General features: G+C 43.3%; 2 protein-coding genes across 2 annotated transcripts in view; both read left to right on the top strand.

The window, feature by feature from the left end:
- The window catches only part of LOC311141552 (V-type proton ATPase 116 kDa subunit a 2-like), a 34,775-nt gene extending 22,027 nt beyond the window's left edge, over positions 1–12,748 (top strand). Inside the window, exons 3-20 of the mRNA XM_084176911.1 lie at positions 1,283–1,380; positions 1,608–1,745; positions 2,122–2,219; positions 2,312–2,438; positions 2,638–2,720; positions 2,878–2,971; positions 4,910–5,122; positions 5,997–6,147; positions 6,382–6,521; positions 6,793–6,953; positions 7,211–7,301; positions 9,195–9,313; positions 9,409–9,619; positions 9,876–9,998; positions 10,180–10,299; positions 10,412–10,529; positions 10,735–10,906; positions 11,044–12,748. Coding sequence (XP_084033037.1) covers positions 1,283–1,380; positions 1,608–1,745; positions 2,122–2,219; positions 2,312–2,438; positions 2,638–2,720; positions 2,878–2,971; positions 4,910–5,122; positions 5,997–6,147; positions 6,382–6,521; positions 6,793–6,953; positions 7,211–7,301; positions 9,195–9,313; positions 9,409–9,619; positions 9,876–9,998; positions 10,180–10,299; positions 10,412–10,529; positions 10,735–10,906; positions 11,044–11,146 — 2,360 coding nt within the window. The 3' untranslated portion in view covers positions 11,147–12,748. The remainder of the gene's footprint in view (positions 1–1,282; positions 1,381–1,607; positions 1,746–2,121; positions 2,220–2,311; positions 2,439–2,637; positions 2,721–2,877; positions 2,972–4,909; positions 5,123–5,996; positions 6,148–6,381; positions 6,522–6,792; positions 6,954–7,210; positions 7,302–9,194; positions 9,314–9,408; positions 9,620–9,875; positions 9,999–10,179; positions 10,300–10,411; positions 10,530–10,734; positions 10,907–11,043) is intronic.
- A 255-nt stretch (positions 12,749–13,003) lies between these two features.
- The window catches only part of dnah10 (dynein axonemal heavy chain 10), a gene marked incomplete at both ends in the record, with an annotated part of 56,865 nt that continues 42,471 nt past the window's right edge, over positions 13,004–27,397 (top strand). The window contains 6 exons of the mRNA XM_084176368.1: positions 13,004–13,229; positions 25,581–25,685; positions 25,848–25,966; positions 26,206–26,314; positions 26,498–26,613; positions 26,829–27,051. Coding sequence (XP_084032494.1) covers positions 13,004–13,229; positions 25,581–25,685; positions 25,848–25,966; positions 26,206–26,314; positions 26,498–26,613; positions 26,829–27,051 — 898 coding nt within the window. The remainder of the gene's footprint in view (positions 13,230–25,580; positions 25,686–25,847; positions 25,967–26,205; positions 26,315–26,497; positions 26,614–26,828; positions 27,052–27,397) is intronic.

Raw genomic sequence — 27,397 nt, 5'->3', positions numbered from 1 at the left:
TGGATCAAGAGCCTTGCTGGCTAATATTTGTTTTGTGTGTGCAGCAAACTGTGAATAGTTTTTTTGTTGTTGCTTGTATAACTTTATGAGCTGGGATGTCTGTCCTACAAATACCTTAGTCCAGAGACTGTATAAAATGTTTGCACTCGTTAGCATTCTCTATGGGATTTGACATTTACTTGTTAGCATTGCTAACCTTTGGATATCAGAGGATCAGTGGGGTTTTGAAAATAGTGGCCCTTTTGTTCAGTGCCGGTATTACTGACTGAAGATTGGACAGCTGGGCATTCATTCAGTTGAGACCGTTTCTGCGGTAATATGGACTCTTAACAACGTTATTACACTCTTTTGCTCCTTGCTGAAACAAGCAAGGTGTTATTGCAAACGTTCTACATTCCATGGTAATGTAGAATGTCCATTCAAATGATGTTCGATTCAGCGAAATGAAGCCACTAGCAGCACTGTAGATATTGAGATGAGCAAGATGCAAGACTTCGCTCTCGCATCACACACAGTATCTGCGCAGGGCACCAAAACAGCTGAGAAGTTGAGCTTTGCGCGTCAATGCTCTGTTGTTCAGGAAATTGACCCACTATGCTGTTTACTTTCTGCATCTACGTCATATCTATCGCTGAGTCTACCTTTTAATAATCTCAAGCGTGGTTTAGACATAATTATGACTTTTTGGCTGTGTTATTTAGTGACGACCCATATTGATGTGTATTCCTCCTGCTTTTACTTCCTGCTTTTACTTCCTGCTTTTACTTCCTGCTTTTACTTCCTGCTTTTACTTCCTGCTTTTACTTCCTATTGGTATACTCACAATGGCCGCCAGTCTACCCATTATGCCATCATTGACTTGAATGAGGACGCCGGTTCCATTCATTCTATTTCTATGGCAGCACATGCAGTCAGGTATGGAGGAGAGGAGAAAATGTGCGTCATAAAAAAAGAATTGGACAGTGAATATTCAACGTGTTGTTCTTGACCCCGTAAAACACTGGATATATTGGCACCGTGTTTCTGGGGCTAACCCCCGAAAAGTCGGTCCTTGCCCTGGGTTAAGGTTGGTGCACTTGCTTAGCCCCGTGCTAAAATCTCCCTTAGCCCAGGGCTAAGGAGGCTGTTAGCTCTGGGCTAAGTGCGGGCTTGATGAAAAACACAGTGTAAATTACAACAGATTAACCTTATTGATATACATGTATTATTTGAAACAAATGGATTGTTTGGAACACAGTGACTCTGTGTGTTGTGTACTAAGACTTCATTGCATCTTTGACAGGTTACATTCTAAGAGAAATCAAGAGGGCAGACATCCCACGTCCAGAGGTAGAAGTGAACCCGGTTGCACCCCTGCCGAAGCAGGTCCTAGTTATAATGGTTAGCGCCCTCTACCTGTCTCTCATTCTCTAGAATGTTATGAATCCTTTATCACAAGAATGAAGTATTGTCTTCGTCCCAAATGGCACCATATGTTCCCTATACAGTGCACTATTTTTGACCAGGGCCCTGGTCAAAAGTTGTGCACTATATGGGGAATAGGGTGCCATTTAGGACACATCCCATATTGACATTGCTATTGACTCTGTATGTATGGCTGTCTCCAGGAGCAGTTGCAGAGGCTGGAGGTGGAGCTGAGCGAGGTGACCAGGAATAAGGAGAAGCTACAGAAGAACCTCCTGGAGCTGACAGAGTATACACACATGCTGCGCATCACACGCACTTTTGTGCACCGCAGCGCAGAGGTAGGTCCAACAGCTGCCCCACAAAGCAGGATCCCACCACTGTACAACGCTCTGCCCCTCAGTTTGAGTTCAGAGCACTTGCATTGACTTTGATTTACTTGATGAGGAGACTGAGCAGATTTGAGTGTCACATGATTTGGCTTGGCGGCATAACATTGAAACTTTCTCTTCTCTTTTTTTTCTTTATAGAGGATATTTTGGGGGATAAATCTGGGGTTAGCCAAAACCTTGCTACTTGTCTTTTATAAATTCATGCATGGGCAAATTGTTGCCCTTTTTCTAACGATGTGTTATGGGGGTGTATGTGTTTTCTCTACTGGTCTGGATTTGGGGTATGTATTTTGTGTGTGTCCTCACACTGGGTTATGTTTCACAGCGTGAGCCCCCGCAGGTCCAGTATGAGGAGTTCCCCTTCCTAGAAAAGGATTCCATGATGGACTACACCAGCATGCAGCGACTAGGGGCCAAACTAGGGTAAAGAGCTATCAGCAGTCATATTGATACACACTTGGGTATGTGTGCCTGTTTACTGTAATACCCTGTTGATCTCACCCTCACTCCCGCAGGTTTATATCAGGGATGATTCAGAGGGTGAAGATAGAGGCCTTTGAGCGCATGCTTTGGAGAGTGTGTAAGGGCTACACTATCCTTAGCTACTCTGAAATTGACGAGTACTTGGAGGACCTTGACACGGTGGGTCAATGTTGTTCTGCCTGAGAGAGATTCTTAACCCTTTTCTAAATGGTTGAGTGTGAGATAAAATAATAAGATACTGCTTACCACATAGCTAAATATAACAGCATCCCTGTTAGGCCTGTGAGAAGTATAACATCTCACCTCAGCCTTACCGTGTGTATATTCTAAACCGCTTCCTGTTCTCTGGTTATTGCAGGGTGAGCCAACTAAGAGTGTGGTTTTCCTCATCTCCTACTGGGGCGAGCAGATCGGACAGAAAGTCAAGAAGATCTGTGACTGGTAATTAAAACACCTCTCCAACTGACCTGTTACACTTTCAGCCTGAGGTGATTCCCTGTCAAACCATTAGGCCTATTATGTTGCCCCCAACAAGCTCTGAAGACTGTGGCTTTAACCTATGTGATAACATCATGGAGCTTTTCTTTTTGCCCCTCAGCTACCACTGTCACGTGTATCCATACCCCAACAGCAAGGAGGAGAGGAATGATGTTGTGGAGGGACTCAGGACTCGCATCCAGGACCTGCACACTGTAAGCTCTCTAAACTCCTTGTGAGCAACAACATAGTGGGTGATGTTTTTTTAGTTGGTTTTGCCTTTAAGTCATGAAAATAACTTTTTGGCTATCAAATTTGTACAGTTAAAAATAGAAATGTTTATTTTTTTAAATGATTACACCCATGTATTCTTTAACCAGAAAAGGTTTGCTCCAGAGATCGCTCCCTAACGTCACTGGCTAGTTAAAATATAAGCTACCAACGGCTTGAACTGTTGAAATACAGTGCCTTCAGAAAGTATTTATACCCCTTGATTAATTCCACATTTTGTTACAGCCTGAATTAAAAATGGATTAAATAGATTTCTCTCACCTATCTACACAATAATGACAAAGTGAATACATGTTTTTATAAATGTTGCACATTTATTGAAAATGAAATACAGACATATCTCATTTACATAAGTATTCACACCCTTGAGTCAATACATGTTAGAATCACCTTTGGCATCGATTACAGCTCTGGTAAGTCTTCCTGGGTAAGTCTCTAAGAGCTTTGCACACCTGGATTGTACGATATTTGTCCATGATTCTTTTCAAAATTCTTCGAGCTCTGTCAAATTGGTTGTTGATCATTGCTAGATCCATCCTCAGTTTTCTGCTATCACAGCCATTAAACTCTGTAACTGTTTTAATGTCACCATTGGCCTCATGGTGAAATCCCTGGGTGGTTTCCTTTCTCTCCGGCAACTGAGTTAGGAAGGACGCCTGTATCTTTGTAGTGACTGGGTGTATTGATACACCATCCAAAGTGTAATGAATAAAGTCATCATGCTCAAAGGGCTATTCAATGTCTGCTTTTTTTATATTTACCCACCTACCAATAGGTGCCTTCTTTGCGAGGCATTGGAAAACCTCCCTGGTCTTTGTGGTTGAATCTGTGTTTGAAATTCACTGCTTGACTGAGGGACCTTACAGATAATTGTATGTCTGGTGTACAGAAATGAGCTAGTCATTCAGAAATCATGTTAAACACTATTATTAAACACAGAGTGAGTCCATGCAACTTATTATGTGACTTGTTAAGCAAATCTCTACTCCTGAACTTATTTAGGCTTGCCATAACAAAGGGGTTGAATACTTATTGACTCGACATTTCTGCTTTTCATTTTTTATTAATCTGTAAACATTTCTAAAAACATAATTCCACTTTGACATTATGGGGTATTGTGTGTAGACCAGTGACACAAAATCTCACCATGCTCAAAGGAATATTCAATGTCTGTTTTTTTATTTTTAGCCATCTACAAAGATATACAGTCACTACAAAGATACAGGCCAATGGTGACATTAAAACAGTATCCCTTAAAGAATGGGCCTTGTGCTTCCAGCTACGGCAAAGATGATAAGAAGCAGAATGGCATGTGAGGGATAGAGTTTTAGGAACGAGAGGGAGAGTGCTCTCACTCAGGCACCAGAGCGTGACCACTCTGGGGTCACTTGACTCGGCTTATGCCTTGCTGTCTGGAAGACTTAAGATCAATCTTTTTGGAAGTTCTACCTCTGAAGAAAAAAATTATTAAATTAACCTCTGGTCCCAGCACATGATCTCCATGAGGTCTCAGCTGAAGGCTGCCCCCCCCCCCTCATGCAAACACACACACATACCAGAACTTAAAGCACACACACTCAAATTCCCTCCCTGGCATTTTCATTGCAGATACTCTAGCCCTCACACAATATTCTTAGACATTCATTAATCAATTCCCCAACTGTGTTTTGTGCCAAAACATTCCTGTGCTTCAATACCCAAACAAGCTATGGGCCGATACATAGCAAGCCCTTGCACTCAGTGGAGGCTGCGCTCAACGAGCCTAAGTCAATTCTACACACCCTTTTGATATTCTGAATGAATGTGAAATCCCTCCCATTAGTTAAAATGTCATACTAATACTCCCCCCCGGCTTCCCCCAGGTACTCCACAGGACAGAGGACTACCTGAGACAAGTGTTGAACAAGGCCTCTGAGTCCATCTACACCTGGGTAATCCAGGTCAAGAAGATGAAGGCCATCTACCACATCCTCAACCTGTGTAGCTTTGACGTCACCAACAAGTGTCTGATAGCCGAGGTGTGGTGCCCTGTCAACGACCTGCCCATCCTGCGGAGGGCGTTAGAGGAAGGCTCGGTTAGTCAGCTCCCTGTTACCATGGCTCCCTGTGTAATGTCATTGTTGGGCTTAACTCTTTTTACGTTTTGGATTGTAATATCATTGTTTGTGACCCCTCCTAAGTTCACTTTGTTCAGTATTTGGCTAAACAACAGTCACACACCCAGTCAGCATGACCTGCTTTAGTAATGGGGTTTTGGTTGTAGTAGAAAAAGGGAAATTGATCTCATCTTGACCACCTCTGATGATTTTAGACAGAGCCAGGTATTTAGAGAGTTGGGCCAACTTTTAGAATTGTGAATATTGTTTTAATTCTAGACATTCAGTTACATAGCATTATTTTAATATTCCCATGTAATGTTAATGGGGCGATAACATGGCTGCCATAGAATGTTGTAGTCATGGAAATGCGCATAATGCAGAAACCTCAATGGCACAACTCTCTAAATACATGGCTCTGGTTTTATTTATTAAACTAGTCTAGTCATGGGTCCTGTTGGGCCCCAATTGAAGTCTACCAGGGCTTCTGTCTATTATTACATTACACTGGCTAATGACGTGAATAATGAAGGTCACATTCAGTTCAATGACAGCAGCCCATGCCAGGGTTCTGCCAGGGGTTTTAGTCCTTTAAAAGGCTTAAATGAGGCTTCTAAAGACGAAGCTTTAATGGTCAATATATTTGAACGGTCTTGAATGGTCTAAAATATTTGAACTAACTAACTGTTTGATGAGATGTTAGGTTTCTGTCTCCATTTGGAGAAAACAAATTATGTCTCAAATAATTGGGTTGCCCTCACTCAAACAACCTCCATGCAACCTTAATAGGCTAACATTACAATAATCCCGGTCTGAAAATCCACTGTCTGACATTATTGGCTTACCTTTACAGAGGAAAAGTGGAGCCACAGTGCCTTCTTTTGTCAACCGTATCCCCAGCAACGACACTCCGCCAACCCTAATAAGGACCAACAAGTTCACATCAGGCTTCCAGAACATAGTGGAGGCCTATGGAGTGGGCAACTATAGAGAGGTTAACCCAGGTACAGTACGCCCTCGCCAGCCAATGACCGCTGATTACTACATTTAGGAAGATATCACATGCTATCATTAGCCCTACTGTTTTTCTGTTTGTTTGCTATGTGTATGAGCCACATGCCTGTCGCCGAAGACAAATTTCCACTCCTAACAAGAATGGACAATAAAGTTGTACACTTTATTGATAGTTGAATGTGTATATGGAGGAATGATGATGTATTGTCTGTTGTGTCTAACAGCTCCTTACACAATCATCACCTTCCCCTTCCTGTTTGCTGTGATGTTTGGAGACCTGGGCCATGGTGTTATCATGGCTCTGTTTGCTCTCTGGATGGTGCTGTATGAGGAAAATGGCAAACTGAAAAGCACCAGGAACGAGGTGAGAGGGGCAGAGGAGAGGCTGTCAGTGTGTTCATCCCAAATGGCTCCCTATTCCCTATGTAGTGCACTAGTTTTGACCAGGGCCTATAGGGATTTGGTCAAAAGCAGTGCACTACATAGGGAATAGGGTGCCATTTGGGATGTAGACCGGGTGTGTGGGGGAATTGTTTCTGGTCTAAATGAGCTAAATGAGTAATAAGCAAACAGTAAATGTTGTGGTTAGCTGGATCCTTCCCCCTACGTTGACAATGGTGTGTTTGTATGCTCAGATCTGGAACACGTTCTTCGAGGGCCGTTACATCATCCTGATGATGGGCTTCTTCTCGGTATATACCGGACTCATCTACAACGACTGCTTCTCCAAGTCTCTGAACATCTTTGGCTCGGGCTGGAGCGTCAACGCCATGTTTAAATCTGGAAATTGGACTTGGTAAGTACTGTACTGTAATATGTTCTGTACTGTAATATCTCTTCCTGCGATTGCAGAGATGATTAGATCAGGGTGAAAGGCCACATGATCACAGCTCAATGCCAATGTGTTTTGGTTTTTGATGTCCTATCACTGATTGGTCAGACTGGTTTTTCAATTATACATTAATTACATGTAAAATAAAGTATAAAAATTGCGAAGATGTATGTGACATAGCTTGCTCTTTTAATTGTTCACTTTTATATTTTCTTTAAAAGGAATTCCACACTCCGCACCAATGCCTTTCTGACCCTTGATCCCAATGTCCCTGGGGTTTTCAATGGACCCTACCCTTTGGGCATTGACCCGGTAAGTACATGGCTTTATGATCCATGGTCATAAACGGCTTTGTCTTGTCTCTATGTTCACTATACACACAAGTTATTCCCTGTCTCTTCATAACCATACACATTTGCCTCTCACCAACCAGAGCCAATAAAGTATACAGTGCTATTAAAAAGTATTTGCCCCCTTTCTAATTTTCTCTACTTTTGCATATTTCTGATACTGAATGTATCAGATCTTCAACCAAAACCTAATATTAGATAAAGGGAACATAAGTGGACAAATAACACAACAATTACATATTTATTTAATTTATTTCATAAACAAAGTTATGCAACACCCAATTCCCCTGTGTGAAAAAAGTAATTGCACCCTTACACTCAATAACTGATTGTGCCACCTTTAGCTGCAATGACTCCAACCAAATGCTTCCTGTAGTTGTTGATCAGTCTCTCTCGTCGCTGTGGAGGAATTTTGGCCCACTCTTCCATGCAGAACTGCTTTAACTCAGTGACGTGTGGGTTTTCAAGCATGAACTGCTCGTTTCAAGTCCTGCCACAACATCTCAATTGGGATTAGGTCTGGACTTTGACTAGGCCATTCCAAAACTTCCAATTTGTTGCTTTTTAGCAATTTTCATGTAGACTTGATTGTGTGTTTTGGATCATTGTCTTGCTGCATGACCCAGCTGTGCTTCAGCTTCAGCTCACAGACGGATGGTCTGACATTCTCCTGTAGAATTATCTGATACAGAGCAGAATTCATGGTTCCTTCTATTAAGGCAAGTTGTCCAGGTCCTGAGGCAGCAAAGCATCCCCAAACCATCACACCACCACCACCATGCTTGACCTTTGGTATGATGTTCTTACTGTGGAATGCAGAGTTTGGCTTTCGCCAGGCATTACTGGAACCATGTCGTCCAAAAAGTTATACTTTTGAATCATCTGTCCATAGAACGTTCTTCCAAGAGTCTTGATGATCATCCAGGTGCTTTTTGGCAAACTTGAGTCAACTTTTTGGACGAGATGGGTCCCATTATGCCTGGCGAAAACCAAACACTGCATTCCACAGTAAGAACATCATACCAAAGGTCAAGCATGGTGGTGGTGGTGTGATGGTTTGGGGATGCTTTGCTGCCTCAGGACCTGGATGACTTGCCTTAATAGAAAGAACCATGAATTCTGCTCTGTATCAGAGAATTCTACAGGAGAATGTCAGACCATCCGTCTGTGAGCTGAAGCTGAAGCGCAGCTGGGTCATGCAGCAAGACAATGATCCAAAACACACAATCAAGTCTACATGAAAATTGCTAAAAAGCAACAATTTGGAAGTTTTGGAATGGCCTAGTCAAAGTCCAGACCTAATCCCAATTGAGATGTTGTGGCAGGACTTGAAACGAGCAGTTCATGCTTGAAAACCCACACATCACTGAGTTAAAGCAGTTCTGCATGGAAGAGTGGGCCAAAATTCCTCCACAGCGACGTGAGAGACTGATCAACAACTACAGGAAGCATTTGGTTGAAGTCATTGCAGCTAAAGGTGGCACAACCAATTATTGAGTGTAAGGGGGCAATTACTTTTTCACACAGGGGAATTGGGTGTTGCATAACTTTGTTTATGAAATAAATATGTAATTGTTGTGTTATTTGTCCACTTATGTTCCCTTTATCTAATATTAGGTTTTGGTTGAAGATCTGATAACATTCAGTATCACAAATATGCAAAAGTAGAGAAAATTAGAAAGGGGGAAAATACTTTTTCATAGCACTGTATCATGGATCATTACTCATCGTCATTTTAATATTCTTATAACAATATTTCAATGTTTTGTTAACAATCCCATCAGTCTGACTGTGATGTAGTCTGTCCATACCTCAACCTGACGGGGTTATTTTCCTTGTTTCTTCCACTGTGTAGATTTGGAACTTGGCGTCAAATCGTCTGACCTTTCTGAACTCATACAAGATGAAGATGTCTGTGATTGTGGGTATCATTCACATGAGCTTCGGGGTCATCCTAGGTGTCTTTAACCACTTGTGAGTTACAGCACACACTCCACCCACACTTTACAGCCCTTGTGTGTGTCTATGAAAGCACGTTATAGCTCTGTTGTCTGTGTCTATCTGTGTAGGCATTTTAGGAAAAAGTTCAACCTGTACTTGGTATTCCTCCCGGAGCTGCTGTTCCTGCTGTGCCTGTTTGGCTACCTGGTCTTCATGATCATCTACAAGTGGCTGGCCTTCTCTGCCCGCGACTCCCAGATGGCCCCCAGCATCCTCATCCACTTCATCAACATGTTCCTCATGCAGGGGGACGGGGTGCCGCCCCTCTTCCCAGGACAGGTACATGTGTGTTCCCACAGTGGGTGTGTCCCAAATGGCATCCTATTCCCTATATGCACTACTATAGGGCCCTGGTCAAGAGGTGTGCACTAAAGGGAATAGTGTGATATTTCGGACACACCCACTGAATATAGAACTGGGACTTCTCAGTAAAACCACTCGCTCAGTGAAGACATGTATACAAGCCCAACCCGCTCTGAAGCTACTTCAGTGAGACTGTAACAGACCTGTCTGTTGTTTCCCTCTCCTACTGTAGGTTGGGCTGCAGGTGTTCCTGGTGGTCATTGCTCTACTATCGGTGCCTGTCTTACTGCTGGGGAAACCAGTCTACCTCTACTGGCTGCACAACGGAGGAGCCAACCGCATTGGAATGTACAGGGTGAGGCTTTGAGTTTGTAGCTCTATCTGACCTAAGAGTCATAAGCATGTGTGTGTAGTGTGTCCATATATGGGTCTGTGTTCTGGTTGTAACATAGTCTATGGTGGTGTGTGTGTGTAATCTGTTTATAGGAGTGCGCTCTGGTTGTAACATGAAGAGTGTGTGTGGTGTTTGTCAACAGGGTTATGAGCGTGTGCGACGGCACAGCGAGGAGGAGCTCTCCCTGATGAGGGCAAATGACATGGAGGAGGGCAGTGTCCACAGTGACCTCTCCACCAGCAGAGAGCACCAGAAAGAGGAGGTTAGCTGATGACAACACAATCACCACCTCCCACTAGCCTCTCATTCAGGCATCAGTACACTATGGGTACCGAAAGTAATAGGTCCTCCTGTCTGTGTGTTGGGTTTTACAGTTTGACTTTGGGGACATGTTCCTGCACCAGTCTATTCACACCATAGAGTACTGCCTGGGCTGCATCTCCAACACAGCCTCCTACCTGCGCCTCTGGGCTCTGAGTCTGGCACATGCCCGTGAGTATCACCACACCACATCACATTTTTATTATTTTTATTAATCTTTGAAGGATAAACATTTAAAGTGTGTTTTATTTTTGAGCGAGTTTAATTGTTTATGTATGTAATGTTCTCTGACTGGAGCAACCTTCTTCTTTTAAATTATTAAATAAAATGAATCAATCAGAGATTTGACAGTGTTTGTTTGCCCCTGCTCCCCCAGAGCTGTCGGAAGTGCTGTGGTCCATGGTGATGCGATTGGGCCTGCGGATGGACACCAGCCTGGGCATCATGTTTCTGGTGCCAGTGTTTGGGATATTCGCTGTGCTCACTGTGTCTATCCTCCTGGTTATGGAGGGTCTGTCTGCCTTCCTCCATGCTCTCAGGCTGCACTGGTTAGTTACTCACTATACTTGCAGAATTGACAGAGTGAAGGACAGGAAATATGTGTAAAAATTCAACACATCATGCCTTTATAATGCTTTTATTAATGCTTACACTATATTCAGTGATCTCTGTTCTGTCTCCATAGGGTGGAGTTCCAAAATAAGTTCTACACTGGGACTGGAATCAAGTTTGTTCCCTTTGCCTTCTCCCTCCTGCCCTCTAGCTTTGAGCATGATGACTTGCTGTGAATGGGACACACAATGCTCCTGCCCTCCCAGAGGCAAACTGCCACAGTGTGCCAGCAGGATCCAGTGCTAATTGAGCTAGCCTAGGTACTAGTCGGTTTGTACCATCATGCCACTCCTACATGACAAGGAGTGGCATGATGGCACAAACAGATTGTTACCCAGGCTTCTATTGAGCCTCATCGATGTACAGTTCAATTTCATAGTTGTTTTTTCTACTATTTGTTGCACTGACTGACTGCCTTACATAAGTACAACCAAATATCTGTGTATCATGCTCTATTTTCAATTGAATGATATTCTGGGTTACCAAAACATTGCAAGGAAAAGCCTCCTTCAGTCTTGTTCGTAAATGAAAAGTATTTTTGGATGAATGTGGGAGAGATGTACATTTTCTTTTATAGAGTGATAAAGTTTGAATGAGAAATTAACATTTGAATGACTATAACAGGTTTAAGAAAGTGGTGCATCAATTTTCTCTTGAATGTATGCCTACCGTGTTGTGCTGAATGCTGACAAATTGTTCTAAGACATGTTGCCTATGCCTCCATTGCTTTGTTGGAGACTACTCCTAAAACTGCATGGAAATTAAAAGTATAGCTCAAGACATCCTTTCACAGAGATAGTTCTGCTGGTCAAGAGGCATTTAATGACACTAACAATCCCTGATTAGGAATAAGGCAGGAAAAGCAGGCACTGGACCAGTGCAGAGATCAATTATCTCTAAAACCTTTTCCTATATTCCCATCCTGTTGCACCAAAGCAGGAGAATGTTGTTTATGCTGTTGGGTAATTGTACCTTCCAAGATGGAAAAATAAAATATTTTTTTTGGGGGAGTAATTTTTTTGATAATGGTTTTATGTCCTAATGATGGTATTAAACCCTCTGAAGAGGTGCTAATTGATTGAATTGTGATTACCATGGAACTTTAACATTATGGGGAGCTTGCACCATTTCATTGTAAACTAACTTGCTGTGTTATCAAATAGTAATGTGCTGTATCTTATTGATGCTTAAAGATGCCCCTAAAGCAGGATCCTATGGGAAATGCTGCTGTGAAATTGAGACTAGGGGAGAATCTCAATTGCATACTCCTCGCCTCCTCGCTCCTCGCCTCCTCAAAACCCATTGGAGGAGAAGTTCAGAGGGGAAGGACCTCTGGCTTTCTCATCCAATGGCATGTGAGAAGGAGGCGAGGAGAGTGGACTAAGGAGTCTGCAATAGAGAAAATGCCTAGGTAATGTTAAAATAGTGGCTAGAAAATACTTTTCTACAACTATGATGACCACTAATTCTTAGATGTGAAGTCTGATTAGCAATGGGTTTAATTTCTAATCCTTGATTACACAAAGTGTGTGGTTTGTTGAAGGGGTTGCTGTAAATATCTGTTCCTGTTCTAATGTAGTCCATTTTAATCTTATTTATTTTAAAGAATAATGTAAACATTTGATTTCTTTGCATAATTAACTCCATACTTACATTAGTGGTATGCATACATCCCTCTGTTTTGTCTTTGCTGGATTATTTTCTATCTGATAATGGTGAACATGTTGTCAATGTAACAGGTGAATAAAGCTGACTGAATAAAGGTGAATTTGACTGACAATGTTACTGTCATTATCGTTATAATACTCTTGCGCCAGACACCAGTGTCCAAGCGCCACGCGAGACTATGCGATGTTGGCACTGGAGGGCGCCAAAGGGGGCGCATGGCTCAGAAAGTTGACCAGTTGCCATAGTGACATGAGGCTGTCAGTTGTTGCAAGTAGCTAGCTACATCAACACAAACGACGAAGTTTGAAGCTCGTTAGCTAAAAAGCTAACATTCGTACTTTGTTGTAACTTAATTGTGGGATAGAATGTCCCTCGACGATCCGCGGGTGGAGTGGATCCGAAACCGGGTATGTTCCTGTTTTTATTTGCCGGAGCCAGGTTGTTTCGAGGAATTGCTGAGCCGCGGAGATGGAGAAGAAGAGCAGAAGATAATCCGATTTCTGAATGAAGTCACCGAGGAAGAGTCGGCATCGACGATGCTGTTTTTCAAAGGAGTCAAAGAGGAAGAGATTGAAGTTGAAATTCCGAATGGTAAGTGAGTGTGGAGTAGCCAATGTCGCGTTCAAGACCACTTGGAACTCGAAAATCGATATCAGACTTCAGTGCGTTCAAGACAACTGGGAACTTCAAGTTCAACTTGGTAAAACACGAATTCCAATTCGGAAAGGGAGAGACTATTGTACAAAACATTAGGAACACCTTCCTAATACAAGTGGCACCCCTTTTTCCCTTAGAACAGCCTCAATTCGTCGAGGCATGAACTCAACAAGGTGTCAGAAGTGTTCCACAGGGATGCTGGCCCATGTGTTGACTCCAATGCTTCCCACATTTGTGTCAAGTTGGCTGGATGTCCTTTAGGCGGTGGACCATTCATGATACTCACAGGAAACTGTTGAGCATGGAAAAACCCAACAGCATTGCAGTTCTTGACACACTTAAACTGGTGTGCCTGGCACCAACTACCATACCCCGTTCAAATATTATTAAATATTTTGTCTTGCCCATTCACCCTCTGAATGGCACACACACACAATCCATGTCTCAAGACTTTAAAATCCTTAACCTGTCACCTCCGCTTCATCTACACTGATTTGAAGTGGATTTAACAAGTGACATCAATAAGGAATCAAACCTAAAACTGTCCCTTACCTTAACCCTAGCCTAATTTTAATACATTCTAAAATGAAATATCGGTTTAGGCATCAGGCGTGTCCTTATAGCCTTTTCCAATCAGAAACTCTGGCATCATCCTATGCCATGCTCAAAACAACTGGGAACTCGGAAATCTCTGACTTCAGTGCGTTCAAGACATAGAGAATGATAGAGGCCTCTAGTGGCCAAAAGGCCGTATTAGCATGGGCAGCACCATTGAGGGCTTCCACCATTTTAATGTAGTCAACTGGGTGGGACTTCCAACTTCATTGGCTTATCCCTCCTGGGGACCATGTTGGAGTCATGTCCAACTGGGTCATAAGGAGGGATCAGCCAATCCTGAAGAAGAAAATTGACTACATCAAAATAGAGATTGCCTCAATGGTGCTGCCCATGCTGTCATAGACGCTATAATGGCACAGATACAAAGATGAGTCATCTATCTATCTATATAATCTATCAAATCTATCTAGCTATCTATATGGTTCAAGACAACTGGGAACTCTGAAAAAAACAAGCTCAGACTAGGAAAATTCGTTTTGAACAGTCATCCAACTCGAAATTCCAATTCGAAAACTCAGACATCTTTCTAGATCTTCCACTTTCCAACCTGAAGATCACTGACGTCATGATTTGACCTCGTTTTTTCCCAGTTCCCAGTTGTCTTGAAAGCACCATAATGACTGCCACTCATCATCACACTGGCCTTTTCTCAATTGGATTTGCCCAACTCCTGCATCCTCTCATGCTTCCTTTTGAAAAGGTCAAAGGTAATCGAGGCGAGGTGGTGAGGAGAGGGAACGTGGACAAAAATGTGCTTGTATGAAACCCTCCTCCAGTTGCGCATCATCAGGCAAATGGCATTTACTAGACCAAAGCAATTGTTGAAAATAAATTGATGTAAAGTAATTGAACATCGAGTTGGGAATGGAAATTTAGAGGAATGCGATGATTGGTATAGGGCACACTTCTCTGCAAGAGCCTTCCCAATGATAAACTCACAGCTGGGGCTGCAACCTGGTCTCAGAGCATTTCGTATTATTCTGTACGTAAATTCAAGACACTCCATTTAGTATGATATTTTTCCACCTTGTCGGATCGGGGATTCAAACCAGCGACCTTTCGGTTACTGGCCCAACGCTCTTAACCGCTAGGTTACCTTCCACCCGGACCAAAGGTTCCCAGGCCAGAGATTCCTAGGCCAGAGGTGTTTCAGGAAGATTAGCTGACATCATAGCATCAGCTAATGGGGATCCGAAAATTCAGGAAGGTAGGTCCTCAGTAGGCAACTCCAAGTAGGCTTCCACCCTCTGCCTTCCACCCGGGCCAGAGGTTCCTGGTCCAGAGGTTCCTGGGCCAGAGGTTCCTGGGCCAGTACAGGGATAATGTCCACCTGGATGGTCAGTTTCCTGAACCAAAGGTGCGAACAGTTCCTTGATGGGTCCTGAGCCAGTCTTCCAGCTGGGGGCTGAATCAGTGCCTCTCTGGTTCTCATCTGGTAAGTCTGTTTCATCCCACACTTCCAGTAAGGCCTGGTCTCTTGCTGAGCCACACTGGGTGTTTGGACTGGTTCCTGGGCTGGAGTTTGATATGTTTCCTGGGCATCTCTGGTCCTCTGGTGGTGCGGTAGTTTAGCAGTGGTCTTGGCTGTGGTCTTTGAAAGCTCAAGGACAAAAAAACAATAGTCTGGAAATCATTACTTAAGAAACAATGAAATCGACAAAAACAATGGAAATGCCATGGAAACGTGTGGGGGAAAGATGCCGTGGGGTAAAGATCCCGAATCTCCTCATTGCCCCCCAGCAAAATTAGCCTTGATTTAGCATATTGTTTATATGTGTATTTCACAATATGTTGAGGCAAACATTGGAGTATAATGCTTGTATGGATGTCAACCCCAATATACAGTACATGGCCAAATGTACATCTCATTCCAAAATTATGGGCATTAATATGGAGTTGGTCCCCCCTTTGCTGCTATAACAGCCTCAACTCTTCTGGGAAGGCTTTCCACTAGATGTTGTCACATTGCTGCGGGGACTTGCTTCCATTCAGCCACAAGAGCATTAGTGAGGTTGGGCACTGATTTTGGGCGATTAGGCCTGGCTCGCAGTCGGCGTACCAATTCATCCCAAAGGTGTTCGATGGGGTTGAGGTCAGTCCTCTGTGCAGGCCAGTCAAGTTCTTCCACACCGATCTCGACAAACCATTTCTGTATGGACCTCGCTTTGTTCGTGGGGGCATTGTCATACTGAAACAAGAAAGGGCCTTCCCCAAACTGTTGCCACAAAGTTGGAAGCACAGAATCGTCTAGAATGTCATTGTATACTGTAGCGTTAAGATTTCCCTTCACTGGAACTAAGGGGCCTAGCCCGAACCATGAAAAACAGACCATTATTCCTTGTGTAAGGCTGCTCGGCCATGGAAACCCATTTCATGAAGCTCCCGACGAGCAGCTCTAGCAGGGCAGAAACTTGACGAACTGAATTGTTGGAAAGGTGGCATCCTTTGACAGTGCCACGTTGAAAGTCACTGAGGTCTTCAGTTTAGGCCATTCTACTGCCAATGTTTGTCTATGGAGATTGCATGGCTGTGTGCTCGATTTTACAAATAATCACTTATAAAGAGTCACTGACATCAACCAAAACTAAACAGGTGGGGTTTTAGAGGGGTTCTAAAAGACACTCATGGGGGTGTCCACTTAAAGTTGCATAGCAACAACAACTGGGGTCTAAAAGACACCCACCATGAGCGCCCACTAAATGTGCCTAAGTAGAGGCAAACCAAAAGAAAAACCCACACCCAACTTAAAGACAGGAAGCAAACCAAAAAGGTGGCGCAAAACGAAATCGGCGAAATCAGATAAAGGATTGTTTGTCTAACTAAACATGTTAACGCTCCACATCTATCAAGACAACTGGAGCACTGGGCCAGCCACTCTTAAATAGCACCTGGGCCAGCACAGGTGAAACACCTTCCCACTAATGAGACGGCAACCAGCACAGGTATAACACATACTGACTAATGAGGTGACACCAATCGATGCGCCCTACGTGCTATACGTACTGAAGTCCAACCTCAAAACATAAATGGAAAAACCAAAACCTGTAACACCAATCAACTGCATTACAGTTAAAAACGACTTTGACTACCACCACCGATTTCTGTATGCTAGCTATGCTACCAGCTCATACGAATGGGAGTTAGCATTTAGCAGTTACTTCTTCTAAATCTGAAGAGGGACAACTTCTAAATGTTATGCAGCGAAAACAGCCAAATATAGCCAAATCGGACTTTAGTAACCACATTGTGGACCTGTTACAATACATTACGGATTTGACGAATAACAACTTTTTTAGATCAGATTTGTAGAATGTGCGCCAATGACGGCGTCACAGCATCCTGCATTCCATTGACCTCTTTACCGCATCTATGATCTAGAATGGTGAGGAGATGATGGCTGTCTCTGTGACATCATAAACAAATCATGGATCTGATTCAATGCAATTACCTATAGCCTACATTTTATTTGTATAGATAGCATTTTGGCTACAAGACATTGTCACAAACTACTTTTACAGAATTGGGAGCCTTAACTCCCCCAAAGAGCAAGCTTATAGGGAATAAACTGTCAGAGTCGTGTCACGAAAGTTCCCTAAACTACACTGTGAAAAAATCGAGTTGTTTCAACTAATTATTATTAAGAAACTGGTTCTACCGCCTTTTTTTAATTCAACGTTTCGGTCCAAGTGTTACCTGCAAGTGTAACTAAAAAATATATATAATTTATGTTTGCTCAAATAGTTTAAGCAGCTTACCTAAAAAAGGATGTAGAACTACATAGTTACACACACAAACAGTGCTTTTAACATACAATGTTTTTAACTTACATATTTGGCACACATTGTGCGTGTTCATTTATACAGTAATTAATATTCACCTGGGATTTGAACTCACAACCTCTTGGTTCACGGTATTCCAATCTTCCTGCAATGCCACCATGTCTGTGTCAATTACTGATTTCACCTGTATTGCTACACTTTGCACATCAAAGAAAATCTCAGCACTGTTAAAAGTACACATTAAGTGTAACATTAACATTATATGCCCCACCAACATTAGACAACTATACAGAAAAAGCTAAAATAGCTGAAATAAGTAAATCAAATCAATGATGAAAGAATAGTCAGATTAACTGATAATTGACACAGACATGGTGGGCGTAGCAGGAAGATCGGAATGCCATTAACATGTTGAATAATAATTACTGTATAAATGAACATAACATGCACAATGTAATCATCTATGTCAACGTGTGTCAAATACACTATATATACAAAAGTATGTGGACACCCCTTCAAATTAGTGGATTCGGCTATTTTAGACACACCCATTGCTGACAGGTGTATAAAATCGAGCACACAGCCATGCAATCTCCATAGACAAACACTGGCAGTAGAATGGCCTTACTAAAGAGCTCAGTGACTTTCAACGTGGCATTGTCATAGGATGACACCTTTAGCCAGGCCTAATCGCCCAACATCAGTGCCCAACCTCACTAATGCTCTTGAGGCTGTCCCCGCAGCAATGTTCCAACATCTAGTGGAAAGCCTTCCCAGAAGAGTGGAGGCTGTTATAGCAGCAAAGGGGGGACCAACTCCATATTAATGCCCATGATTTTGTAATGAGATGTTCGACAAGCAGCTGTCCATATACTTTTGGTCATGTAGTGTATGTAAGTTGAAAACATTGTATGTTAAAAGCACTGTTTGTGTGTGTGTGTGTAACCAGTTGCACAGCATTTTTTTGTTAAGATACCCAAATAATAATTTATAGTTGAATGAACATATGAGAAGTTGAGCAAACACATAATTTTTAAATAGTTTGGGCCAACTATTTATTTTTTGTTCAGGTAACACTTGGACTGAAAAGTTGAGTAAACAAAAAAAAGGCTGTGGAACCAATTACTTAATAATAATACAATTGAAACAGTAACTTTTTTTTTTTACAGTGTGTGTGCAGTGCTCACCCAGCAAATACTTTTGTATGACACTTTATAGGGTACTGTATGAAACTTTTATGCAACTGATGTATGCGTACATTCGTGCATGTAAACAAAAGATGGCCTCAACCTCTACACCATTATGAGTAGGCTAGTTCTGGGGCTGTATTCACAAAGCGTCTCAGAGTTGGAGTGCTGATCTAGAATCAGTTTAGCCTTTGAGATAATAATGAATACTGGTAAGATTACATGGTCAAGGGGAACCTGATCCTACATCAGCGCACCTACTCTGAGACATACAGCCCCTGATGGATAAGATTGCTTGCTAGCAGTGCTCTATATATTAATCCATAGTCAAATGGACCAAGATCCCCTACAGTAGACAACTGGTAATCCCAAAATAAATGTGTAAAGTGATTTAAACAAATTAAGTTAGTTGTGCAAGACTTATTATTGATAAAACGATAACTAGCATATTTATTTTAAACGTGTTTTCTGCTTTCAAAGGTGGTGTTAATTTAGTTTAGTTTATTAGGATATCCATTAGCTACTGCACATGCAGCAGATAATCTTCCTGGGGTCCACATAAAACGTGCAAATACATGACAAACTACAGAACAGTAATAGACAAGAACAACATAAAATATTACATTAAATTCAAAATAAAAAATTAAATAAAAGTTATACACTGAGTGTACAAAACATTAAGGACACCTTCCTAATATTGAGTTACATAGCCACCCTTTTGCCTTCAGAACAGCCTCAATTCGTCGAGGCATGGACTCTACAAGGTATCGAAAGCGTTCCACAGGAATGCTGGTCGATGTTGACTCCAACAGTTGTGTCAAGTAGGCCGGATGTCCTTTGGGTAGGGGACGATTCTTAATAAACACAGGAAACTGTTGAGCGTGAAAAACTCAGCAGCGTTGCAGTTCTTGACACAAACAGGTACGTCTGGCACCCACTACCATACCATGTTCACAGGCACTTAAATATTTTGTCTTGCCCATTCACCCTCTGAATGGCACACATACACAATCCATGTCTCAGTTGTCTCAAGGCTTAAAAATAATTATTTAACCTGTCTCATCCCCTTAATCTACACTGATTGAAGTGGATTTAACAAGTGACATCAAGGGATTATAGCTTTCACTTGGATTCACCTGGTCAGTCTATGTCATGGAAAGAGCTGGTGTCCTTAATGTTTTGTACACTCAGTGTATATAGGAAAGACACCAAGAGACAAAAAAAATACTATTGACACACTATTCATATATACAGTGCATTCGGAAAGTATTCAGACCCCTTGACTTTTTCCACATTTTGTTATGTTACAGCCTTATTCTAAAATTGATTAAATAATTTGTTTCCCTCACAATACCCCATAATGACAAAGTAAAAACAGGTTTTAGACATTTTAGCAAATGTATAATAAAAAAAAAAAAAGGAAATATTACACTTACATACAGTACCAGTCAAAAGTTTGGACACACCTACTCATTCAAGGGTTTTTCTTTATTTTTACTATTTTCTACATTGTAGAATAATAGTGAAGACATCAAAACTATGAAATAACACGTATGGAATCATGTAGTAACCAAAAAAGTGTTAAACAAATCATAATATATTTTATATTTGAGATTCTTCAAATAGCTACCCTTTGCCTTGATGACAGCTTTGCACACTCTTGCCATTCTCTCAACCAGCTTCACCTGGAATGCTTTTCCAACAGTCTTGAAGGAGTTCCCACATATGCTGAGCACTTGTTGGCTGCTTTTCCTTCACTCTGCCGTCCAACTCATCCCAAACCATCTCAATTGGGTTGAGGTCGGAGGATTGTGGAGGCCAGGTCATCTGATGCAGCACTCCATCACTCTCCTTCTTGGTAAAATAGCCCTTACACAGCCTGGAGGTGTGTTGGGTCATTGTCCTGTTGAAAACAAATGATAGTCCCACTAAGCCCAAACCAGATGGGATGGCATATCGCTGCAGAATGCTGTGGTAGCCATGCTGGTTAAGTGTGCCTTGAATTCTAAATAAATCACAGACAGTGTCACCAGCAAAGCACCCCCACACCATAACACCTCCTCCTCCATGCTTTACGGTGGGAACTACACATGCAGAGATCATCTGTTCACCCACACCGTGTCTCACAAAGACACAGCGGTTGGAACCAAAAATCTCCAATTTGGACTCTAGACCAAAGGACACATTTCCACCGGTCTAATGTCCATTGCTCGTGTTTCTTGGCCCAAGCAGGTCTCGTCTTCTAATTGGTGTCCTTTAGTAGTGGTTTCTTTGCAGCAATTCGACCATGAAGGCCTGATTCACACAGTCCCCTCTGAGCAGTTGATGTTGAGATGTGTCTGTGACTTGAACTCTGTGAAGCATCCCATTAGAGTGCGAAGAGCCTTGGCGTGACCCTGGACAACACCCTGTCGTTCTCCGCTAACATCAAGGCGGTGACCCGATCCTGTAGGTTCATGCTCTACAACATTCGGAGAGTACGACCCTGCCTTACACAGGAAGCGGCACAGGTCATAATCCAGGCACTTGTCATCTCCCGTCTGGATTACTGCAACTCGCTGTTGGCTGGGCTCCCTGCCTGTGCCATTAAACCCCTACAACTCATTCAGAATGCCGCAGCCCGTCTGGTGTTCAACCTTCCCAAATTCTCTCACGTCACCCCGCTCCTCCGCACACTCCACTGGCTTCCAGTTGAAGCTCGCATCTGTTACAAGACCATGGTGCTTGCCTACGGAGCTGTGAGGGGAACGGCACCTCCGTACCTTCAGGCTCTGATCAGTCCCTACACCCAAACAAGGGCATTGCGTTCATCCACCTCTGGCCTGCTGGCCCCCCTACCTCTGCGGAAGCACAGTTCCCGCTCAGCCCAGTCAAAACTGTTCGCTGCTCTGGCACTCCAATGGTGGAACAAGCTCCCTCACGACGCCAGGACAGCGGAGTCACTCACCACCTTCCGGAGACACTTGAAACCCCACCTCTTTAAGGAATACCTGGGATAGGATAAAGTAATCCTTCTACCCCCCTTACCCCACCCCCCCAAAAAAATAAATAAAAAAAAATACAAATTGTAAAGTGGATATCCCACTGGCTATAAGGTGAATGCACCAATTTGTAAGTCGCTCTGGATAAGAGCGTCTGCTAAATGACGTAAATGTAAACGTAAATGTAAGCATTTATTTGGGCTGCAATTTCTGAGGCTGGTAACTCTAATGAACTTATCCTCTGCAGCAGCGGTAACTCTGGGTCTTCCGTTCCTGTGGCGGTCCTCATGAGAGCCAGTTTCATCATAGCGCTTGATGGTTTTTGCGACTGCACTTGAAGAAACTTTAAAAGTTCTTGAAATTTTCCGTATTGACTGACCTTCATTGTCACGCCCTGGCTCTGGGGACACTTGTATGTTGAGCCAGGGTGTGCATTTCATTTGTTTATCTAGTATGTGTATTTCTATGTTGGCCTGAGTGGCTCCCAATCAGAGGCAACGAGTGTCAGCTGTCGTTGGTTGTCTCTGATTGGGAGCCATATTTAAACTGTCTGTTTCCCATTTGTGTTTGTGGGATCTTGTTTCTAGTCTGTTTATGTTAGACCGTGAACTGTCATGTATCGTTTGTTGTTTTGATCGTGTCTCTAATTAAAGAGTATGTTTGCCTGCAACGCTGCGCCTTGGTCCTCTGTTCCCGACGATCCTGACAGAAGATCCCACCTCGACTGGATCAAGCAGCGTGACGAGGAGAGAGGATGGACTTGGGAGGAGATGAGTGCGAGTCTGGCAAGAGGGATGGAGGCCTTGGCCACGGGTAGGAGTGAAGCCCATCAATTTTTTAGGGGGGGGCTAACGCCGTGGACGACGGGGCAGCAGGAGGCCGCCAGGTTACGGGAGTCACTGGTCACCAGGGGGAGGGAGGATGTAGAGGCACGGCGAGAGGTACTGGCGTGTGTTGCCAGTCCGGTCCGGCCTGTTCCTGATCCCCACGTAGGGCCAGTGGTGTGTGTTCCCAGTACGGTCCGGCCTGTTCCTGCCACTCGCACCAAGTCAGTGGTGCGCTTCGTCAGCCCGGCACGGCCCGTTCCTGCTCCCCGCACCAAGTCAGTGGTGCGCTTCGTCAGCCCGGTCCGGCCCGCTCCTGCTCCCCGCACCAAGTCAGTGGTGCGTTTCGTCAGCCCGGCGCGGCCCGTTCCTGCTCCCCGCACCAAGTCAGTGGTGCGCGTCGTCAGCCCGGTCCGGCCCATTCCTGCTCCCCGCACCAAATCAGTGGTGCGTTTCGTCAGCCCAGCTCGGCCCGTTCCTGCTCCCCGCACCAAGTCAGTGGTGCGCTTCGTCAGCCCAGTCCGGCCCGCTCCTGCTCCCCGCACCAAGTCAGTGGTGCGTTTCGTCAGCCCGGCGCGGCCCGCTCCTGCTCCCCACACCAAGCCAGTGGTGTGCGTCGTCAGTCCGGCACGGCCCGTGCCTGTTCCACCGGTGGCTGGTCCGGCACCGGTCAGATGCTTCACGCCGGAGCTAGAGCAATCCGCTCCACCAGTGTGCAGTCCAGCTCCGGCCAGCGGGGCCAGACCGGACCAGGGGTACTTTGGGGGGTTGGAGCGGGGATCAGGTCCGGAGCCGGATCCGCCGCCTAAGCGGAGTGCCCACCCGGTCCCTCCCCTGTGGTGTTTGGTGGGCGCGGTCGGAGTCCGCGCCTTTAGGGGGGGGTACTGTCACGCCCTGGCTCTGGGGACACTTGTATGTTGAGCCAGGGTGTGCATTTCATTTGTTTATCTAGTATGTGTATTTCTATGTTGGCCTGAGTGGCTCCCAATCAGAGGCAACGAGTGTCAGCTGTCGTTGGTTGTCTCTGATTGGGAGCCATATTTAAACTGTCTGTTTCCCATTTGTGTTTGTGGGATCTTGTTTCTAGTCTGTTTATGTTAGACCGTGAACTGTCACGTATCGTTTGTTGTTTTGATCGTGTCTCTAATTAAAGAGTATGTTTGCCTGCAACGCTGCGCCTTGGTCCTCTGTTCCCGACGATCCTGACATTCATATCTTAAAGTAATGATAGACTGTCGTTTCTCTTTGCTTATTTGAGCTGTTCTTGCCATAATATGGACTAGGTCTTTTACCAAATAGGACTATCTTCTGTATACCCCCCCTACCTTGTCACAACACAACTGATTGGCTCAAACGCATTAAGAAGGAAAGAAATTCCACAAATTAACTTTTAAGAAGGCACACCTGTTAATTGAAATGCATTCCAGGTGACTACCTCATGAAGCTGGCTGAGAGAATGCCAAGAGTGTGCAAAGCTTTCATCAAGGCAAAGGGTGGCTATTTGAAGAATCTCAAATATAAAATATATTTTGATTTGTTTAACACTTTTTTAGTTACTACATGATTCCATATGTGTTATTTCATAGTTTTGATGTCTTCACTATTATTCTACAATGTAAAAAATAGTAAAAATAAAGAACAACCCTTGAATGAGTAGGTGTGTCCAAACTTCTGACTGGTAGTGTAAGTATTCAGACCCTTTACTCAGTAAACAGCTTTTTATAACAGACATACCTCTCTCCATCTTCACAACAACTTTGTCAATATGACTTGACCATGATAACTGACCATCCAATGTTACTCCTAGGAGTTCAGCTTCTTCAAACTTGTTCAATGGTTACACCCTTTATGCACAACTCCAGTTGTGCATACAATGCTTTTGGTTTTAGATGTATTTAAGTCCAGTTTATTATTAATTACCCATTCTGACACTGACTGTAACTCCTTGCTAAGAGTCTCAGTGCGCTCACCGGCTGTAGGTGCTGATGTGTAGTGTGCAATCATCAGCATACATAGTCATTTTAGCTTCTTGTAAGACAACTCATTTGTAAAAAATAGTGAAGCGTAACGGCCCAAGGCAACTGACCTGAGGGATACCGCACTGTACATATCTGATGTTAAAGAAGCTTCCATTGAAGAATACTCTCTGAGTTCTATTGGATAAGTAACTCTCCAACCATGTGATGGCAGGTGATGTAAAGCCATAACAAGTGCATTTTTTCAATAAGAAATTATGATCAATAACATCAGAGGCTGCACTGAAATCTAACAATACAGCTCCAACTACCTTATTATTATCCATTTATTTTAGCCAATCATCAGTCATCTGAGTCAGTGCAGTACAAGTTGAGTGCCCTTCCCTATATGCATGCTGAAAGTCAGTAGTTAACTTGTGTCTTAAAAAATTGCATTGTATTTGTTCAAACACAATTCTCTCCATCAATTTACTAAGAACAGGCAGCAAACTGTGGATGCACACACTCCTTTAGGCTTTGGATAAATATATGGCAAATATGGTGTGGCAGATTTCAAAACTCTTCAGGGAAGGACTCGGGTAGCATACACTCTTCCGTTCGCCTACTAACTAATTGTCATCTCCTCGGCCACTTATCGGTTTCCGGGTCACGGAGGAGAGAGGACGGAGGAGAGAGGGTAGAAGACAGACTTTTGCCCAAATGAGAAAAGGCCTGTGACACTTCTGCTAGCAAAGCAGACCCAGGTAGCCTAGCTAGCTATGTTAGCTAGATTTGCTAACCATCAGCAGAGGTTGCTGATCTAAACCTAGCTACATGACCAAGAGTGACTTTGACAGCAAACAATGTTTTCAGTTTTTCAGCTAGTAATTACTATTATGTGTAACATTAAAATACTTTCTACCTCTGTTTTCTGAATGAAGGTCCCTTGGAACTGGCTGAGAATGAGGATGAAGGCAGCCTGGCAGAGTCATCCAAACCCTCCTGTGACACACCTGCTTCTGAGAGAGACAAGTCCCCTGGAGATAGTCAGTACTACTAGTGTAGTATCTGCTTAGATACAATGTGACTGGTTGTGGTGTAGTGGTACACGTAATACATACAGTAGACCTATCCTATGTCCTCCTATTATTTGATACAAGCGTTTACTGTCATTGTATGTGTTGACACTTGTTTCCGTATGGCCACAGAAAAGAACAAGGGGAGGGACTCAGAGGCCCCAAAGACAGAGTCTACCCACCCTGCAGATGACTCCCAGGCCCACGAAACTGAGGGCACCTCTGACTCAGAAGATGATCCTCCCCTCACTGTAAGATTTACCCTCTGTGTGGGACTACAGCTTCCCTTTCAAACATGATTCAAGGTGTTATAAAATAAATATCACTTAATAGTAGTCTATTGTGGGCCAGGCTATAACAAGAATCTGGAATCTGGTCAAATAATATTATCTGTGTATTGGACATGAAATTAAGGTGAAGGTCATATTAGTTGAGTGAGATGGAAGCACATTTATCTTCTTATCTGTATGATTTTGTGTTCTTGTCACAGAGGTTTGAGGTTCGAGTCGTGTACCACATGGAGCTTCACGTAGCAGTAAATCATGTCCCAGAGAGGTTCATGAAATCCAACATTCTCTACTTTCTCAGGAACACTAAAGGTGGGTGAGAAAAGGGAACCAAAGAAGACAGGTCTACTCAAAAAATTATAATTAATTTGACAGATTTTTGTTTGCATGGTGTTATTACATGGCAAATTGTGTGTCCCTAATTTGTCGTAGAGAAAGCATTCAAGACATCCCTTTTTAATGTTTCATTTATATATATATTTTTTCTGTTTTTAGAAACCATCATTGAGCCCATTGACATGAACGAGGCCAACAATCTGATGCCCAAACTGTTGGAGATTGGCATGCTGAATGGACACTCCCTACTGATGCTGAAGGACATGCTCAACTATGTGTGTAATATACAAGGGATTCATACTCTACTTGAGACTAAATCTTCAAACCTGATGAACGTTAGATAGGATATTCAGGTTTATGACTCATGTATAATATGCACTCTTCTTTGCAAGTGGCCCATTAGAGCTCACTGCTTTCTGTTCTTAGTTGTTTCAGATGAGCCCTTTAAGTCTCAAGCCATCATTATCCTACTGTCTCTTGGTGATTCCAGGTGTACATCCCAATGCTGTCTGTCAACCAGCTGAAGCTGACTGATGGAGGCTACCAGCAGGGGGCAGCTGCCTCCAAGGATAAGGAGGCAACTGGTGATGGAAATGGGGACAAGGATGAGAGGCCTGTGGAGTCCCGTGGAGTACTTATGATTCGTGATGAGTTACTTAACAGCACTCACAAGTTCCTGGGTCACATCGACAGGACTCTCCAGCAGCTGGAAGGTGTGTGTGTGTCTGTGTTTGTACAGTTGAAGTCGGAAGTTTACATACACCTTAGCCAAATACATTTAAACTCAGTTTTTAACAATTCCTGACATTTAATCCTAGTAAAAATTCCCTGTCTTAGGTCAGTTAGGATCACCATTTTATTTTAAGAATGTGAAATGTCAGAATAATAGTAGAGAGAATGATTTATTTAAGCTTTTATTTATTTCATCACATTCCCAGTGGGTCAGAAGTTTGCATACACTCAATTAGTATTTGGTAGCATTGCCTTTAAATTGTTTAACTTGGGTTAAAAGTTTCGGGTAGCCTTCCACAAGCTTCCCACAATAAGTTGGGTGAATTT

This window comes from Coregonus lavaretus, assembly GCF_964263955.1.
Source record: "Coregonus lavaretus genome assembly, chromosome: 14".
NCBI classification, from domain to species: Eukaryota; Metazoa; Chordata; class Actinopteri; order Salmoniformes; family Salmonidae; genus Coregonus; species Coregonus lavaretus.
This window is presented reverse-complemented; position numbering and strand designations above follow the sequence as displayed.